Raw genomic sequence first — 20,219 nt, 5'->3', positions numbered from 1 at the left:
GACTGAGCCACCCAGGCACCCCGGGAAGGACTGCATTTTAAGTATCTCAAGAGGGCGCCTGGGTGGCTCAGTGGTTAAGCATCTGACTTGGGCTCAGGTCATGATCTCACACAGTTCATGAGTTCTAGTTCCACATCTGGTGAGCTCAAGCCCTGCTTCGGGTGAGCATGAGCCCTGTTTTGGGTAAAACACAAGCCCCAGGTGAGCCCCAACTTCTCTCTTTCTCTTTCTCTGCCCCTCACTCATTTGTGCCCTCTGTCCCATAACTAACTAACTAACTAACACCTAAGCGAGAAACCTGCCTCGCTGTTTTGTTATAAAACCCCAGGAAAAGAACTAATAAACCCATTCTCTCTTGTTGTGTGTGAATTAGTTAGAGCTTGTTGATCCCATACAAGTCGAGAGGACAGGAGTTTTGCTTTTTCAACTAAGTCCTCAAGGGATCTGAGTAACAATACCAAAGAAAAACGTCAGCCATTAACGTTCATTCTCAGAATCAATTCCACTCTCGGGCGGGCAGAAAAATGGTGCCCAAGTGTCACTCTCTTACATCGTAGTTCCGAAAATTAGCTAACTAGCAGGTTTGGGGTAGGCTTAAGAATCAAAGAAATAGGTAATTTTCATATTTTCCGAGCCATTTGGGCTAGAAAAGGATACGCATCAGCTTAGGGTTTGTAAAAGCGGGCCACTCTCCTCCCACAGTATGACCACTCTGAGACTAGGCAGCTCGCAGCTCCTCACTGGCTGCCCCCATGACTGTCTGTCCTATATTCCCAGTTCTAAATAGGGCTTCCAGAAATAGTGCTGTCTGTGCCCTGAGACCTGGGCAAAAAGTTGGTGCTCTCACATGCGAGCAGCCGACCACTAGGGCTTTGGCGCCGTTAAGATGTTCTAGATACAATCGAAGTAGATTTAAGAAGTTTGGAAGCCGCAGGAGACCTCAAGGATTTCCAAAGGAACCGTGAGTCGGCTTCGGCTTCATCAACTGAATGCCACACGTGCAAAATCCAGAGAGCTCTCAAACACTTGCCTTCCAAGAAGTTTAGGGTGGCTGTGGCTGCTTTTTCTCCCTTTCCAGCTACAAATTTTAGGACTGAGAGAAGTGAGGCAGGTGTCCACAACAGAAGGGACACAATGGGCAGAGATCTACGAAGGCCTTGGCTGAGATCCGGGGCTGAGGAGCTGGACCACACAACCGTGGGGGCGAGAGCTTACTTACCTTGTGGGACGCTCCCTTGTGCTGCGCCACACGCTTCGTGTTCTTGCAACACTGTGTGGCAGACAGCTCTGCTACCCGCACCTGCCCGTCACGGGCACACATGGCCAGGGTGGAGTCACCGCTGTTAGGAAGGAACTTGGCCTGGAACGTTAATGACAAAAAGGGATACACAAAAGAAATTGAGGAGGTGAATCTGAGAGGGAAAAACGGGATAACGGCCCCACCCCATCCCTTCTGTTGGGCATCGGCTGGAAACTTGGCTCTCCTAGCCTTATACCCTTGGCTCAAATCCCGTTTCTTCCAAGAGTTAAAGAAGAGGGAGGAAAACCTTCTGATAGAAGATGGCATTGCAGGTGACTCTGGAAGGCTGAACTGGCACAGGATTAGTGCTCAGGTGAACTAGGGCTACGCCTACGAGGGGAGAACCGTAAGGAAAAGAGGAGGAAAGTCTATCTTGATTCAGGAAGCAAAGGGAAACTTGTTACAAAGGCAACCAGTGCCTTCTCTCCGCAGAAGAGCTCCCACCCAGGAATCAATGCTAGTTGCAGTATGATGGAGAGGCTGATGAGTAAACGAGAAGGACAATACTAACAGATATTCATCAAACGTTTATTAAGTACAAGACAGGATTCTAGACTGCTCAGCTTCCGTATTAATCCTCACGATCCTGTTACTAGCTCCACGTTACAGATACACAAACTGAAGCCGGAGATTACAGAATTTGCCCAAGATCACAAAGCTAGCGAGGGGGCAGGGCCAGGATGGGAACCCCGTCTGGCTCAAGAGCCTCTGCTCTTAGATGGATGCCTTCTACCAGGGTCCCCTGAGTACCTTCCTGATGACTTCCAAGCACCCGACCTATAACGAGGCTTCTGACCGCCACCAGGCTTGGGAAGAACGAAAGGCGGTCATGGCTCTTTCAGCGTATTTAACTCCTCTAAGTGATCAAGGGAGCCACGACACGACTGGGCCCTGAGGCCAGTCCAGACTCACTGTCTGCTCCCGCTCCAAGCACCTCAGGCTTGTCTAACTCCTGCCTGACTTTCCCAGTGGCCGTCCTGCCCCCTTGCCTCACCTGGAAGACATTGCTTTTGTGGCCGCTCTCAAAGTCCAGCACTGGCTGCCGCCGCACCCAGTCCCAAACCACCACTTTCAGGTCATCGCTGCCACTGGCCAGCCAGGTGCCGCGCTGGTTAAAGTGCAGGGTGTTGACACAACCAGTATGGCCCTCAAGCCCATGCTGCAGGCGGAAACGCTGCACAAAGACTCTTGCTCCGCAAGCCTCATAGACAAAGCGGGCGCTAGAACCCAGCTCCCGCTCCCGAAGGGCAGGAAGGGCTTGCCACCGAGGTCGAGGCAGGGCGGATGTCTCCGAAGACACCCAGTCCTCCAGGGCCCGCTCATCATCTGATGAGTCCTGGTCACGGTTGGCCCGCTTCCGCTGGACACGGCGCCGAGGGTGCGCTTCCTCCTCCTCCTCCTCTTCTTCCTCTTCTTCCTCTGAGCGGTCATGGACTTGGTTTTCGTCGTTGATGGAGTAATGGCCAGTGTCTTCCATGCTGTCAGAGTCCTTGTCTTCACCTGAGCTCTCCGTATCTGTACCCCGGCTTCCTGTGCTGGCACGGTTGGGGCCACCATCATCCCCAGTCAAGCTCAAGCTCAGGTCTGAGGCTTCCACTTCAATGCCTGAGGATGTCTCCCTCCCCTCCTCAGCGCCAGACATCTCCTCTGGACTGCTAGACAGGCTTCCTGCATGGTAGTGAGGAATGGGCGGGCGAGGGGGAAAACAAGGAAACGGGAGAGTGATCAGAAGGATGTTTCCTCCTCGGTCCAAGAAATCATCACGCCTAACGATCCAGAAACCAACTCTGGTCAACGTGCTTTTGTTCAAGTGCTTACCATAAAGACCTTCTGAGGGGGGAGTCTCGTACAGGACAAGGAACTGGAAAGATTAAGATCAAAGCCACATGCAAACAAAGGTGCTTCAACCCAAGTGAAGAACCACAGGGCAGCCCAAGAGTCTGATAACTCCCCCCCCCCCCGCCACCGCCTCCCTCTAGCAAAGCACAGCCAGGTTGAGTCCAAGTACATCCGATACAACTACCTTAAGCTCTGTTCTGCTGGACACACGTCTATCAAGCACAGCAAACAATTAAGTCAAATAGGAAAAAAAAAAAGAACAGCCATTCCCAGCAACAGCTGGCACCTCCATCTTCTTAGAGGAAGGCAGAAAATAACAGATTAAAATCATTCTGACAGTGGGGGTAGAGAAGAACGATTTCCTACTTCAAGGAAGTACCACCACCTCCCACCTCCTAAATCCCAGTTTCTTCCCTTGAGGTCTTAAAGTCCACTAAGAATCCAGAAGGAGGTAGAAGGGACATGCGGTAACTGTGGTCCTGGGTTCCTGGTTCGCTGTTCGCTAATAAATGTGTTCTAATAACTTCCATTAATTTAATAACGTTAAACACTATATTATAAATATATTAAATATATTTATTTTATAATTCTATTTTATATTTATAATTATATAATTTATATTTATAATTTATATTTATAATTATATAATTATAATTATAATTATTAAATAAATAAATATAAATATTATATTATAAAATAAACACTACATCTAGTTATTGGAACTCTACCCTGAGGTAGAGTTTTACCAGGAAGCACACGCAAAACTGATGACAAGCAACGCTACCAGAGTGGCACCCGGGAAGGGAAGTTCACCACGTTTTTCAGTCTGCCATGTTGGTGGCCATAAAAGAACTGGGCCACTTGGAGCGATCTAACCCCTGACAACGAGACACTGCATTCTCCCAACGACAGCCAGATCTTATTTCAGCGAGCACTCTGGCAATGTGCTAGAGCCAATACGGCCACAGCTTCCACACTGAAGCCGAGGTGTGAAGAAAGGAAGGAGGGAATGAGGATTTTGAACACTGTTCACGGCCTCCTTTCCTGATGACGCCAAATTTTACCTTACCAGAAGTAAAGGCTGTTAGGAAAAGCAGACCAGCGATGGGCGACTCTGGTATGAGCTATCCAACCCCACAATGACGTTTAAAGGGTTCAAAGCAGTGCCTGACCGCTTAGTCACCTGGAGCAGAGCGGCAATTTCTAAAAATCTTTGTGGCAACGGAACCCCTTCACAACGAACTCTGAGGCAAAACCCAACACAGAAAACAGATGAACAATACAAGCACTTTGGTTCAAGCAGTGACAGAAGGCTGGGAGACACATAAACAGCTCTTTTCAAAAAAGCACCCCAACTAAGATCCCAGCATGAAAACAAGTGGTGCAGGAACTGGAAGAAATGGGGGAAAAGTGCAGCAATTTTCTCCTAGGAACTACATTTGCTGAGACCGCTGTGGATGCTGAGAAAGATCAGTAGTTGTGGTTTCTGACACACAATTGGCTTTGAAACTGGGAGTGGTGAGAAAGGACGAAATACCACACTTTCGCTTCTACGCAGAAGGAAGATGTAAACGCCGAAAATCCTAGCATTTACTGTTAAAATTATGATTAACAAATCAAGATGACTTGGGGGCTCTACCAGATTAAGTTAAGGGCCAGAGCAAATCGCGAGCTCAGCAAGATGACCCGAACAGTCGATGACCAAGATCTAGCCCAGAGGCTGGCAAATTTTTTCTACAAAGGGCCCTGTCGCAAGTACGCGATGCCGCTGTTACGGCACAAAAGGACCCGTAAGCACCATGTGAATGAATGGGACGTGACCGTGTTCCAACACACTTTACAAAAACAGTGGCAGGCTGGATCTGGTCTGCTGGCCATAGCCCGCTAATCCCCGATCTGGCTAACAGCCAAATTCCAAACCACTCTAGAACCCTGAACTTTTCAATTAAGCCCAGCAAAAAATCTGAACCACTGTCTTTTACAGAAAGAAGATGAATGAAGAGCAATGATAAGAAGGGAACAAAGGAGCAATACACAGCATTTTTTATTTTATTTTATTTTTTTTAATTTTATTTTTTTTAACGTTTATTTTTGAGACAGAAAGAGACAGAGCATGAACGGGGGAGGGGCAGAGAGAGAGGGAGACACAGAATCTGAAACAGGCTCCAGTCTCTGAGCTGTCAGCACAGAGCCCGACGCGGGGCTCGAACTCATGGACCATGAGATCATGACCTGAGCTGAAGTCAGACGCTCAACCGACTGAGCCACCCAGGCGCCCCTCACAGCATTTTTTAAAAATCTCACTTTTCCTTACTCCGCTTCACTGTTCCACCAATCACATCAACTAGAATTTAGCCTGTAGTCCTGGCCCGCAAGGTGTTGAGGAACGCTAGACTCTTGTGCTGCCCAATTCTATGCATTTGAAGGACATTTCTCAGTTAAGAAGCTGGCTCAGGGGGCGCCTGGGTGGCGCAGTCGGTTAAGCGTCCGAATTCAGCCAGGTCACGATCTCGCGGTCCGTGAGTTCGAGCCCCGCGTCGGGCTCTGGGCTGATGGCTCAGAGCCTGGAGCCTGTTTCCGATTCTGTGTCTCCCTCTCTCTCTGCCCCTCCCCCGTTCATGCTCTGTCTCTCTCTGTCCCAAAAATAAATAAACGTTGAAAAAAAAAATTAAAAAAAAAAAAAAGAAGCTGGCTCAGGGTTCAAGCACTGATTGAATAACCCATGTCAAAATCCCGACATTCTACCTTCAAACCTGCCCTCGACCCAGTGATTTAATACTTGCCAACACCCTACAAAGCAAAGCAAGCAAGCCCTGACTCCAGTCGGTCCAGGCTGTAACTCCGTCTGTCGTCCACTAGCTCTATCGAACTATAAGCTACCACAGAAAGAGACCTCCCATCACAAGTGGGGAAACGCACCTTCCCACAACTCCTTGTTTCCTACACACAAAACAGCGCAGGAAAGGTCCACTCTTAGGAAAGATGTCCTTCCCTCCACTAAACTCCAGGCCTCCACTTTCCCTGGGGGAGGAGGAGACCCTCAGGTGGCCCCTTACCGTTGGCCAAGTCTGTTTTGCCTTCTGCGCCGTTCCCTTTGCTGGACATCTTGAACGATGTTTACCGTAGCCAGCCTGCATTTAGGAGAGGAAGAAAAGGAAACAATTAGGAAATAGTCTGGGAGAGAAGAGAAAAGGGACAGGAGATTTAACAACGCACAGCCTTTATCGTTTTCATAAAAATGACTTTTTGAGGGGTGCCTGGCTGGCTCAGTCCCTGGAGCATGTGACTCTCACTTGATATAGGGGTTGTTAAGTTCAAACCCCATGTTGGGGGTTTAAAGTAGAGATTACTTTAAAAAAATATTTTGGGGGGCACCTGGGTGGCTCAGTCGGTTAAGCGTCCGACTCTTTGATTTCAGCTCAGATCATGATCTCCTGTTTTGTGCGATTGAGTCCCGCACTGGGCTCTGTGCTGGCAGCACGGAGCCTGCTTGGGATTCTCTCTCTACTTCTCTCTCTCTGCCCCTCCCCCACTCCTGCTTTCTCTCTCAAAATAAGTGAACTTTTTTTTTTAAAGCTTTAAAAAAAAAAACTTTTTGAGTCTGTGCTCAACAGGGCTTCTCAGCTGCTGAAAATCCTATCAGGCCCCCCTCCCCCATGTCTAAATTCCATAAAGAGACAATATCTTTGGGAGGTCAACTGCTATCTCTTTACCTGAGTAACTAACTGGCAATGATTTTTCAGATGGAAAGGAAGAACTGAAATAAAACCTGAACCAGCAGGCATATATCCAGTGACAGGTACTGCAAGCAGAGCCTTAACACAAAAAGCTAGCTTCAGCATTGCCCTCCAGGCAGGAATCTTCTGCTGTAAATTCAGTCAGGTGTGTCCATAAATTTTATGAAACACCGTCTTCATAACATGAAGCAGAGGGCCAGACTCTGAATATCATCTTACACACAAGTCAACAGAGACAGAAGAGACCAAGCTCTTGGGGCGAGAGCTTGGGCTTTGTTTGCTCAGATGCCTAGCTTCAAACTTACAGGCACAGACATTAACTAAGGACGACAAGAAGCAAAGCCGAATTAGAATTCAGGAGCAAGGAGCGCCTTGCCCCCAAGAAAGAACCTAAGGTTTCTTTCTTCCTCTTACAAGCAAGCCACCGAGTACAAAGCTGGGGAAGAAGAGGGTGACATTTCCATCTCAGTCCGTTTCATAAAACAGCAAACATTATTGCACCTAACTCCACCAACTTTCACCAGATTTACCTTTTCGGCAAAGCTCTGTCTGGGAACCGGGGTACCTAGCTTTTTTTCCTCTTATGCCACTAGAACACATTCATTATTTTTACAGAGCCTCACTCCCACCTCGAGCAAATTCCAAAGAGCGAAGAATAATATTATTCAGACTAGAATTTTGTGAAGCCCTTTCAGTGCCTGGACAAAAGGCACTGGTAAAAGACAAAGTATGATTATGACTCCGGTCCTCGTACCCAGGCACACTGGCTTCTAATCTTTCAACAGCCCTTTCATTCCCATAACAATTATCCCAGAAGCAGCCCCGCCCGCATCCTTACCCCCTACTCTCCTCTACAGAAATCCAAGTTGCTTCAGCAAGTGTCCCCTGCCAAGAGACAGCTGCCCAAGGCTCGCTCCGCAGCCCAGGGCGGGGGGTGGAAATAATGCACAGGCAGGACCAAGGCCGAGTCTGGGGAAGGACCTGGAAGGGTGCTGGGAGACAATGCCAACAAAGCACAGATTTGTGAAGCCGCGCAGAAAACGACTGGCGAAGAGCGGTCCGCGGGGCCGGCTGGTTTCCTCCCGCCGCTGCTCGGAGGCGGCGTGTGGTGAGCGTTCTGCACACAGCACCGGCCTCTCCTGGCCGCAGTCCCTGTTTCTACTCTTTAGCATCTCGCAGCATCTTCTTCCCCACCCAGGGCTGAAATCCATTCTATTTAAACTGCAAAAGTCCCCCAGGGTAAGGAAAACAAGCTGTGCTACTTTAAGATTAAAAACCTCAGGTCATAAGCACACGTGATGATGGTCAACTGAGGAGAGACCTGAGGTTTCTGACCTCCAGGAGCAAACCTCTCAACCGGCCCCTACTTTCCACCTCACCCTCATCCTCCTCCAAAGAAGAAAGTGGCTCCGGAGACCCCTTCTCGAGCCCGAACTGCACCAACTCCTCCAGAGGCCCAGACGGTCTGAGCTGCAGACTCAGGTCGGTGCCTGAAAACACAGCCGCGCTCCCGGCCTCCGGGACCAGGAGAAGCCAGAGCTCCTAGCTTGGCGAGGGGGAGAGCAGGGCCTCCCGGTTCAACCCCAGGCTGCAGAGCTGGTCTTTTGGGGAAAATGGCTTACGGTTCTTGCAAAATGAGATCTTCTTCGTGAGGAAGAAAGCTGACGGAACGTATTGCTAAATTCAGAAACAGGGACAACCCCGTGAATGCTTATGCCAACTCTGTTTAATCACGGAGTTGGAAGGCAGATAGCTTCTGAAGGTCACATCTTAGGGGCCACGGAGTTTAGCAAAATTAGTGGTAGATTGAAAATTAGTCCAGGGTTGCAGCATGAGTAAGCCATTAGCATCCTTTCTGACTTTGGATGAGCTACTTAACCTTCCTGAGGCTTCATTTTTCTCTTTTTGTAAAACAGTAGTGGCTAATTCCAGAGACGGTCGAGATAAGCAGAATTCTACGCTAAACGTTCTGCAGAAGGACGCTCTGGAGCAGTGGTCTCAAAACGGATTATAAACCCCTATCGGTGAAAGTTTTTACCATGAATCCCGAATATGTGTGCGTGCATGCACATACACGTTATCTAACCGATTCACATTAAATATTACATTTAATGTTTGTAGCGGAAAAAAAAATTCCAACATTCTTTCTCTATACACCACCGGACCACATTCCATACCCCTCTGGGTGCACACCTTCCCCCTCAGGAGGACCACTTTTTTAAAAAGCCAAGAAATGATGACAATAAGATACAATCACTTTGGAAAGGAGTTGTTGTTCTTATCATATAAATTTCTGTCAGAATGAAGAAGTTTAACGCCATCTCAACTCTGGGGCAGGAACTCAAGTGTCCAACTGAAAACAGGCTAAGATGCTATGACAGGGCCCTAGGTCTCAAGTATAAGAACCGCTCTAGAGTCTCCGCCGCCATCAAAGATGATGGTTATTTTATAATCAGAGGTTAGGGACCCTACTTGACCCAAACATAAATTGCTTTCTTCATTTTTTAATGCACTACATTCCCAGCAAATCCACTGCTTTTACCTTGATCAATTTCCATGTAAAATTCAGTCCAGAGCAAACGAATCTGAGCTCGGAGGAGCTCATTGATGAGCTCACTGTCCCAGGTAGCTGGGGGAGTTTAATTAGATTAGCCCTGCTGCCTACACTCTAAAAATAACCATAACCCCTGCCAAACAGAAGGTTAAAGAGTAAACTACTGGGGGATGGGGGAAAAAGATCCAGGTGTCATTTTAATTTCTACCCAAGAAAGGCCAGTGACCTAGATCTCTCCTGTCTTAAGGAAAAGGCCTTACAGTTTTAACCAAATATATGACAAAATACTAACTAAAAACCAAGCAAAGAGGCAGTTAATACAGTGTACGAGAGTACTTTGTGGGGGCGCCTGGGTGGCTCAGCCGATTAAGCGTCCCACTTCAGCTCAGGCCATGACCTCGCAGTTTGTGAACTGGAGCCCTGCGTTGGGCTGACGGTGCAGAGCCTGCTTGGGATTCTCTCTCTGCTCCTCCTCCACTCACGCTTGCTTTCTCTCTCTCTCTCTCTCTCTCTCTCTCTCTCTCTCTCTCTCTCACACACACACACGATAAACTACTACAGAGCAATAAAAAGGAGTGGATTACTGACACACACAGCAACAAGGACGGGTCGCAAATACGTCACGCTAAGTCAAAAAAGCAAGACTCAAGCAGCTACGTAACAGGATTCCTCTCATGGGACATTCTAGAAAAGATAAACTACGGGGACAGACAGCAGATCAGTGGTTGCTGGATGGGGGTGGAGAATGGACAGCGACCAGGCACAAGAAGACTTCTAGAAACGACGGAGTTGTTGTCCGCCTCGACCGTGGGTGGTGGTGTTATGTGAGTATGCGTTTGTCAGAGTCCACAGAACAGGTCACTGAAAAAAGGCATAGATTTTACTGTATGTGAATGATCCCTCAATAAATTTGGCCAAACAAAAGAGAATGAGAGAAAGGAGGCAGGGGGAAGAAGTTGGGCAAAATGTAAAGGACAAAGCCCGATCATTAAAAATTAAAAATACTAAATTCTCATGGGGCGCCTGGGTGGCTCAGTCGGTCAAGCATCCGACTTCAGCTCAGGTCATGATCTCACAGCTTGAGTTCGAGCCCCGTGTCGGGCTCTGTGCCGACAGCTTGGAGCCTGGAGCCTGCTTCGGATTCTGTGTCTCCCTTTCTCTAACTCTCCCCCGTTCATGCTCTGTCTCTCGCTGTCTCAAAAATAAATAAACACTAAAAAAACAAATTTTTTTTTTTAAATACTAAATTCTCAAGCCTGTGACAGTAACAAGTCAGCTAAAGTGGTCAACACACCACAGTAAATGAAGGCAAAACATCAGGTCTTCTTGTTTGATAAAGAAAGTGTGGGAGGAATTTTACTGTGACCAAAGCTGCCCGTGACTTACCAGCAGCACCATTAAAGGCAAGCACCATTAAAGGGGTGCCCGGGTGGCTCAGTCAGGTAAGCGTCCGACCCCGGTCATGGTCTCACAGTTTGTGAGTTTGAGCCCCATGTCCCCTGCTTGGAATGCTCTCCCCCCCACCCCCCTACCCCTGCCTCTCTCTCAAAACAAATAAACACTAAAAAAAAAAAGGCAAGATAGGCAAGATGAAGCCTAAACTTCTAAAAGACCCCAACACCTAGTTGGTGACAGCTAAATGTATCAACAACCGAAAGCACTTCAAAATAGTTCCAGTGGTTGTACTGTTATTTTGTATACTTACTGCTTTTATTTTTCAAATTTTTCTTAAATTAAATTTCATTTTAACTCCTTTGCTAGGAAAATAGGTCTGACAGTTCTACCTCACCTCAGGTCCAACGGGCACATCTACTCCTCCAGACGGTACCGCCACTGCTCCCTTTACTGAGACCCGAGCTCACCGACACACGAGCCCAGAGCGCTCCGGGCAGCCCGGTGCCTGGCGTGGTGCGCCTCCCTCTGCGAGTCAAGGGCCCTGCTCTCCTACACTGACACCCGTAGTTGGAGCAAAGTTTTAGAATTTTCTCTGAAACTGAGAAACAGTGGTAGGAAATACTTCAATTATTGGTAAAACACCTACCAGAGAGCCACACGGTCTCAGGTTGCTCTTGGGAGAACAGACGTCCCAACACCCCCATCACGGGACAGCTGTTCAGGGCCAATCTCCATCCACGGGCCTAATTTACCTCTTTGCCCTGGGCTCTGTGGTCCATCTGGAATCGACCAGTCCTACTTTCCCCATCCCCAATTGTGGAGTTCAAGCTGAAATGGCTCATTTTATTTTTTTTTTTAATTTTTTTTTTTCAACGTTTATTTATTTTTGGGACAGAGAGAGACAGAGCATGAATGGGGGAGGGGCAGAGAGAGAGGGAGACACAGAATCGGAAACAGGCTCCAGGCTCTGAGCCATCAGCCCAGAGCCTGACGCGGGGCTCGAACTCACGGACCGCGAGATCGTGACCTGGCTGAAGTCGGACGCTTAACCGACTGCGCCACCCAGGCGCCCCTGAAATGGCTCATTTTAAATCCTTTCTCCTCACCTTACTATTTCTTTACTTCACAATAAACACTTTTGGCCAACCTTCCGGCCACCAGCCACGCTCCATCGGTATGGAGTTTATTCATCAGACAACCTCACACACTGAAATTCAAAGGATAACCCCAAGAAAACTGAAACTCATACTATAAACCATGTTTCCAGGAGAGTAGGTTCTGGGCCCCTCTCTATTAAGTGCTGGGAGGGGCTGACCACACTGCCCGGTCTCCCCTGGTAAGCTGGACGGAGGAGCAGAAAGAGACCATACATGCTTCCGGATCAGGGAAGTTAATGTCCATCAGTGTTGTGCAGACCTCACAGCACAAGGCAACCTAACTGCACGGCACTCGAGCTGCCCCTGCTTATCCCGATTATAGGGCTCTGGCACCACCCAGTGGCCCATCTACACACAGACAAGCCACTAACACAACAACGTACAAGGCAATACAGGAGCTACAAATACAGACAAGGCAGTCATGATCCCCTCTGCAGCCGATCATCGATTAGGAAAAATGAGTACACAACTACGATACAAGTGATCCAAGCACCAATCACGGTTACAAAAAAGATAAACTGGGCTTTAAAGGAAGGACAGGATTTCAGTGCGTAAAGGTGAGAAAGACCAGGACAAGGATGAGAAAATACATGGAGGATGAAAAACATGTTCAAGTCTGGTCTGGCTGGCTGGTGGGGTACAGCTGATTAGTTAAGGAGTGCAGTAGGGGTGTGTGTGTGTGTGTGTGTGTGTGTGTGTGTGTGTTAGGCATCAGGAAGATTATTTTGTCAAGGATAGTAAGACCGACAGAAACGGACAAAAACGGGAGGACAAACCAGTTTAAAGGCTGCCATGGTTGTTGAGGCAAAAAGCAATGAGCACCTGTCTTAGGCTGGTGGCAGAAGACATTAAGAGAATTGATGTGAGAACCCTATAGAGGTAAAACTGATGGCTCAATGGTAGTTATGAAGCTCACAAAGTCAAAAAGACAAGCTTGAGGCTGGGTGCCCAAGGGAAGTCAATCCCACAAATGAGAAGCTGGCATGGGGGAGAAGAGATGAATTTGATTTTATGTTTAAAATCCAAGTCGACATGTCAGGAAGGTAGCAGAAAACAAGTGTAGGTCTGAAATTTTGAGAAATCGGGGTCACAGATACAGACTTGGGAACGACTTACACGGAGAAGCTTCAAAATCAACTACCTTATAAACTTTACCTCACTCAACAACAAAAACGTATGTACCCGAGAAAGGTGAGAGAGTCCGAGGAAACAATCCCGGGTTAACATCTACCCTTAGAGAAAGAAGTAAGCGGGAGGCAGGAAAATGCTCAGGAGAGCGGAAGGAATAAGGAGTGCTAGGTGTCTTGGAAGTCAAGAGATAAAAAGGTTTCAAGAAGGTGGGGACGGTCCGTGTAGAGAGAGAGGGAGAAAGAGAGAATTCCCATTTCAAATGCTACAGAGAAGCCCAGAAAGACGCGTACTGAGAAAAGGCTCGAAGAGTCAGAGAAGCTGTCCATGGAATTACCGCAGATATGAAGGGAGAATGTCATTTCCTCCCTCTTCAAGGATCATAAAAGGACTCAGTAATCTCTTCAGTTGAGTCCATTAAAGTTATTTCCTGAAAAAATTCATCAGTCTACCAATCAATCATCACCTGAGACCCATGTTTAAACAATTCAGTATTTTTTTTTAAATTTTTTTAATGTTTACTTTTGAGAGAGAGAGAGCGTGAGCAGGGGAGGGGCAGAGAAAGAGGGAGACACCGGATCGGAAGCGGGCTCCAGGCTCCGAGCTGTCGGCACAGAGCCCGACGCGGGGCTCGAACCCACAAACCGCGAGATCGTGACCTGAACCGAAGTCGGACGCTTAACCGATTGAACCACCCAGGCGCCCCAGAAATGTTTTTATTTATGCAGTCATGTGGACAGACCTTTTATTCTTTAGATACGCTCTTATAAGAAACACCGAATTCTTCCTTTGAGCTCATTTGCTTCGTCACTCGGCACTGAAGAGCCCGGTTTTTAAAGACAGAATCTGGTAGATCGGACCTGGGTCTGACTCTGCCTCTACCACTCACTTTTACGTTTGTTTCTCCTCCTATAAAATGGGATGATACCATTACCCTGCAGAAGCTGGTTTAGAGAATTAAAGACATTTTTGCAAAGAGCTTGTCTGTACCTGGGAGGTACGTGTATTTTCTTTCTGGCTTCTCATTTCTGGTTCCAGACCACATTTCCTAGAGAAGCCTGGGCTCTTCACCACCCAGCAATGATCTTGCAAACACTGTACACAAATGAGGACACGGTTCTAAGTCTAGGAAATCTGTTTACCTGTTCTCATTGGCCTTTTAAAGACTCAGAGATCTGCCAATATCTCTCGAGCGCATCCATGCTCTACGAACTACAGGTAGAGCAATATACCCAGGTGCCTCTCTCTGAGTTCTTCTCCCTCTTGAAGGCTCATCGGATGGCCAAGATGAGGACCTCAAAGCAATCCTCACAGGTGACGAGGAAGAAAATAAAGAATTCCTGCATCAACTATACTATGAACAAGAAACTTCTTTCCTCCTTTGGATGAATGCCTCCTCTCCCTGTTGGTAATTCCAAATGTCCTGTGTTTACAGTTTATTGGCTTTAATTCTAGTAACAGTATTTCAGAGTATGCTAGGAATGCGCTCTAAACCTTAAGTGCTGTCTGCGGCAACAGACTTAAGGGACCTTTTATGACAACATTTAAGCCCATTTACCTCAGTTTAAATGATTCTAAGGAAAATTCATTTCCAAGGAAACTCCACTGTGTTTCCACGATGAAATGATTTACCTTTACATGAGAATCCAGCCCCCGTTACCAGTTTTTGCACTCACACTGCAAACTGTTCTTTAATCACTGGAAAAGAGATGGAAGTGTGATGCTCCAAAGATAGAACTTATAATAAAACAGTAAAACGCAAAGTCTAAAAACCTCAAGAAGTACCCTCCTACCTGCACTAGGTGAGAGGAAAGAGTCTTAATGCTGGGTCCTAAAATAAGGTCAAAAACACATCTGATAATGTGGCAGTGCTTAAACTACACCAGGGGAATACAGCCTCCTGGCTACCACTAGAGGTAAATCCTACGACAGGTTTCCAGATGGCTGAGAAAAACCAGAACAACAAAATGACATGAGAGGCAAGCATGGATGCTCCACGTCAGAACCTGGACAGACCTCCTTACACAGGATCCGTACCAACGACAAGAGCAAAAATCTAACCTCTCACACGCGATACCAAAAATGTCGCCAATAACCCAATCCATTACACATACTCCATTTCATTAAAAAGGTGCCATCTGTGTCATATTAGTCACTCCCCAGGCCCTATCTGCAAACTCAGTTCATTCATTTATCTTTAGCATGCACACTCCCGAGGTGAAGGTAGCACTTGAGACAGTGGGCTTCTGACCCAGAAACCAGGTCCGACAGAGACACAGATAAAAGCCTGCTCTAAAGAAGCGTGACCGAGTCACAAAATTCATCACACACTAACTTTCAAAGACCTTTCAAGGATTTTCTTCTCCAAGAAAATAACTGAATCAGTAAACAAGAATTTCTGACCAATCCTAACCGTGGCACAGTTCCTCTATTATATGCACAAAAACATTAAGATGAAGTTTTCATTATTACTGTGAAGCTAACCTAAAATCATTGGCAGGTAGCTTTGACATGAAGACGCGTCCACTGCTGGTTCAATTCTTCCAGTTAGTTGCCCGGGGTTCCAAATTGGTTGAGTGTAAGCCGATTATCTTGGCTTACTGATAATTTGTTTTTTTAAAAAAGAAAAAGCTAGTTCAGTCTTAACGACTAACTTTAACGCCAATGTTATGCAAAAAAAAAAACCTCTTAATTCTGTCTTTTATAATCCGGAAAATTCCTAGACATGTTTAGAATAACTTTTCTCCAGTAGAAACAATCCAGAAACAAATCTATCTCCTGAAAACAAAGGTTAATTAGTCACTGCAACTCACCTGATAGAACACAGGACCGAGAGCCTGAAACTCGAAGGTCGCAGTCTCCCACAACAGGGCACACTTCTGCAGAATGTCTTCTAGAGTCCTTTTGCTTTTGAAATGTCAGTATTGTTTTATTTAAACAGGCCACAAAAAGGCTGCTTTCTTTTACTCTCTCTGCAGACAAGCTTGTCTTAGGTTGATCCTAGTGAACGCTAAGGATCACAGCACTGGTACTGGTTCCTATACACTCCACAGACTGCTGTATACAGTGCCCTGTGAGGCTGGCGGTGGGAACTAAGGTCACAGTCACAAGCATACCTACCCTCCCACTCAGCCATGCTACGAAATACTTCCTACTAAGATGCGACAATTCTTATGCGACGCCCTGAAATATAAAATAACTTCAGAAAAGTAAGAATTTTATCGTTGTGGCCCACAAACTAAGAATACTGGTTCACTATATACACAGATGTCACCTGAAGCACAGAAGGTGAAACCCCTGGGGGAGGAGACATTCTCACCCAGCACACAGAGTAATAAGGAACAAAGTTATACCTTTTTCAACACATCTCCTTTTCTCCTCCCACCCCACCCCTCTCCCAACACAGATCTCCAGATCTCACAAAAACGTAAGTAATAAATCAGGGCGCCTGGGTGGCTCAGTCGGTTTAGCATCTGACTTCGGCTCAGATCATGATCTCAGGGCTCGTGTGTTCGAGCCCCGTGTCGGGCTCTGTGCTGACAGCTCAGAGCCTGGAGCCTGTTCTAGATTCTGTATCTCTGTCTCTCTCTGCTCCTCCCCAACTCGTGCTCGCTCACTCTCTCTCGCTCTATGAATGAATAAAAACATTAAAAAATAATAATAAAAATGCAGTCTCAGTCCACCTCAACACCCTCTACCCAAGTCTACTTTTGGTGGTGGTGGTAACAAAAGCTGACCAAGTCTAATTTGGTCACTGGCCTGGATGAATACAGTTGATTTCATTGCGACGTTATCAACACTTTAATTTTCATGTGCCCTTACCTCCCCCAAAAATGTAGAAGAAAAGCCAACAAGAGAAGGTTAAAAACCTGCATCTATGCCATCATGCTGTTAAGACGGGCCAGCTGGGGAGATGAAATAAAACGCTCCACACTCCTAGCTCCCTAGCCCAGACTCACTTCCGAGAACAAGGAGACCTTTTCATGGTCTAGGCCTCTGATGATCTATTGATGGGGGTCACTGCAGAGCCCAATAGCTTGAAAAATGTATTCTCGTCAAGGCAAAAAAGGAAAAGGCATAAGGGGTAGCTGGAGCAGAGGCAGTGAACGCTGAAGCAGCAAGGGAAGGAATTCCAATCCTCGTGTCAACGCTGACCAGGTGTGCATGAACACAGACCAAGAGAAGGAGGCGATGAACTAAGGAGATACACTGATGTTCAGTCTAAGAATGCATTTATTTAGAGAGACACATACACACGGACATCTAATTATTTCCGCTGTTCTCTGGTCTTGAACCCCCACCACGCTGACTCCAATCATGTTCAGAAGATAACTGTAGATGGGTGCCTACAAAGCAGACATCTAAGCTGACCAGTTAAAAACGATTCACAAAAAATAAAAAAATAAAAAGGAAACTACGTTGGAAAGCAGAAGGCAAAGAAGTAGACACTGGCGCGTGCCTTATTCAAAGCCATAGCAACAATGTGTAAAGAAAACAGAAGACATTTTTTTAGTGTCTATCATGTGCTAGGCACAATATAAGAGCTTCACACAGGTTCCCTCCCACGAGACCAACAATGACTGTAGGAGGTAAGTGGCGTTATCCCACTTTTAGAGATGTGGCAATTAAGAGTCAGACAAGTTTGTTTAAGTAGCTTGCCCAAGGTCACATGGCCAATAAATCTTAGTACAGTAGTTAAGTTCTGATCTGTCCAGCTCTAACGGCTGTACTTATCTGTCTCGATGACACACAAACATGCCCGGCTGATGTTCCAATCAGGACACCACACGGAACAAAACTCAGCAGTGTCCCACTCAACCTGTACCTACTACCTATCCTGAACATATGAAGACTCAGCCAGGCCTCCCTCCCAGAGCCACTCAGCTCTTCTGTCACATCCCGTGGACTTCAAGCACAGCACTATCCTCCGCTACCAGAAACCCAGGAGTCTTACAAAAACTACGTTTACGAGTATGTTCTGACTCCCTCTCTGACCCTGGCCTGTGCTCACTGTTGAATGCACAAGATGATTCCTCGGCTGACCCCAAATTCTTCAGACCGGCTATTAAAGAGCAGCTGATTGGGTTTTTTTTTAACCCCAACTTTACTACGATGTCCTGCAAAACTGGAATTCTGAAGTGGACTGAACTCGGACGCCGACCTCCCAGCACCACTTCCCAGCTTTCAGGGACAAGCAGCTGAAGATTCTCCTCCAAACACAAATAACAATGCAAAGCCCTGAGAAGGGAAGAGACTCGATTTGACAAAAGGCTGAAGAGAACTCAGGCAGACTAATTCCCAGCTTTTAACAACGTAAGAAACACGATCCACAGAAAAGCAACACACAAGGCAAATGAATAAAGGAAGAGGGGGACACGTTCCCTTCTAGCCTTAACGAGGTGGGGGGGGGGTGCGTTATTTGAAGATACACAGCAACAGTTTAGGACAGAAAGTCAAGACGCCCACAGCCCATAAAACTTGTCAAAGTAATTTAGCCGGAGCTGGAACACAGCCAAGAACAACACCCCAACTCTTTGGGATACTGGGGTAGGAATTTTATGACTGTAGTGGTCAGCACTTGGGCATCAGGGTAGGGTCTGTCTTGGGCTCAGGAATTTAAATGCCTTCAACTCCTACTCACCTTTCCTTCTTTATCACTGAAGTTGGGCCAGGCTGAGCTCCTGAGAAAATAGGTCGGTTGATTCACTGAAGGGCTGAGAAAAGTTAAAGTTTAAATGGCAAAAGTATCTCTACTGACCATAACACAACATATCTGTGAATACATTTTAGTTTCTTTTCAGACCTCCTCGGCACTGTTTGAAACCAGAGTAAGTCCGACTACTGAAATAAATAACCCAGGCAGTTACAGAAACACCACGAACCAGGCAAGTCATCTCCCAGCTCCGCTAAAACGTTAAAAGTCATTTAAAAGGAAAACCTGAATCTTGTCGCTGCTAACCCATAACCAAACCTCTCAACAAGAAGCCACAGGGCAGGGGGGGGAAATCCCGGAGAGAATGTGATAGCGTTAGTGCCGGTTTGTTTACAGAGACTCCAGCGACAATCATATGAGTCAGAAATTCAAGCCACCAGATGCTTTCCAACTAACAGGGAGCAAATGGTACGGTTCTGCGGGGCCCTGGAAGATCTGGGGGTGAGGGGAAGCAAGCTGCGAGAATTGTATTACAAAGGGAGCGAGACCAGACGGCGACAACTGACTTGGACCTCGGCCTTCCGTACAAGGTGCTGGGCCCGAGAACTCGGGATGGGGGAGGGGGGCACACTGCGCGGTGGCCCCGAGGTGACGGGGAGACGCAGGGCGACCGCTTCCCCCAGCCTAAGGGGTAAACACGCGCACCCAAACGGGTCACCTGAGCAGCAAAGCCGTCCCTGTGGACCGTGGGGCAGGCTCTTGGGGGCAACCCCAGGGCTGACCTGAGGCAAGGGCAGCCAGTCCTCCCGGCGGAGACTCGGGTCAGGGCCAGGAGAAGACCTGAGCCCCGGGAGCTTGGGAAAGGAATCCAATCTATCCTGAAGGGGAGCGGGCCAGGGGCGAGGGGGTCAGGCCAAGCCGGAACGAGACACGGACCGGGTAGGTCAAGGGGGGGGTGTCCGGCTGGGGCAGTTACAAGCACGGGAGCCGGCGAGGCTCAGCAGCCCGCTTCCCGTCTTGGGTCATCCTTCTGCCAGCGGCTGCTCCGACTGTTCCAGGCCCAGCCGCCCCGTCCACTGCCGCCACCAACGCCGCCGCCATCTTACACTGGCCAGCGGCCGCCACCACCACCGCCTCCGCTCTCGGCGCTTGCGCCTGCGCCGCCACGCTTTCCGGCCCCGTTTGCGACGAGGTGCTGGAGAAGACTGAAGGAAGAGTGGTCGCGCGAGCTCTCGGCTCCCGGCCCTCCGCGGAGGACGCAGAAGGGGCGGGGCTTAGGGCCAACGGCAAACAGAGCGAGGGGCGCGTGCGCGCTCCCGTGAGGCGAAGCTGTTTTCGCGGCGTGCTTGGAGGGGCTCGCACCTCTCGCACGGCTGCGGGCAGACGCGGGGGCAGGGCCCTCCCGGACTTGTGGCTGCGGTGGAACCGAATTTCCCTTCCAGCGGACTGGAGGGCA

General features: G+C 47.9%; 1 protein-coding gene across 3 annotated transcripts in view; it reads right to left on the bottom strand.

Annotated features, from left to right (window-relative positions):
- Window positions 1-19,995, bottom strand: part of DCAF8 (DDB1 and CUL4 associated factor 8) — a 41,125-nt gene extending 21,130 nt beyond the window's left edge. Inside the window, exons 1-5 of one of the 3 annotated variants that reach the window (XM_040452455.1) lie at window positions 19,870-19,995; window positions 18,752-18,824; window positions 6,196-6,270; window positions 2,295-2,968; window positions 1,220-1,360 (exon numbers count right to left, since the gene is read on the bottom strand). In XM_040452455.1, coding sequence (XP_040308389.1) covers window positions 1,220-1,360; window positions 2,295-2,968; window positions 6,196-6,244 — 864 coding nt within the window. In that variant the 5' untranslated portion in view covers window positions 6,245-6,270; window positions 18,752-18,824; window positions 19,870-19,995. The other 2 variants (XM_040452453.1, XM_040452454.1) reach the window with 2 other exon arrangements.
- Window positions 19,996-20,219: the final 224 nt, after the last annotated feature.

Source organism: Herpailurus yagouaroundi, unplaced genomic scaffold (genome assembly GCF_014898765.1).
Source record: "Herpailurus yagouaroundi ecotype Mexico unplaced genomic scaffold, PumYag 207, whole genome shotgun sequence".
NCBI classification, from domain to species: domain Eukaryota; kingdom Metazoa; phylum Chordata; class Mammalia; order Carnivora; family Felidae; genus Herpailurus; species Herpailurus yagouaroundi.
The sequence above is the reverse complement of the archived record's forward strand: the minus strand, read 5'-3'. Positions and strand labels throughout refer to the sequence as shown.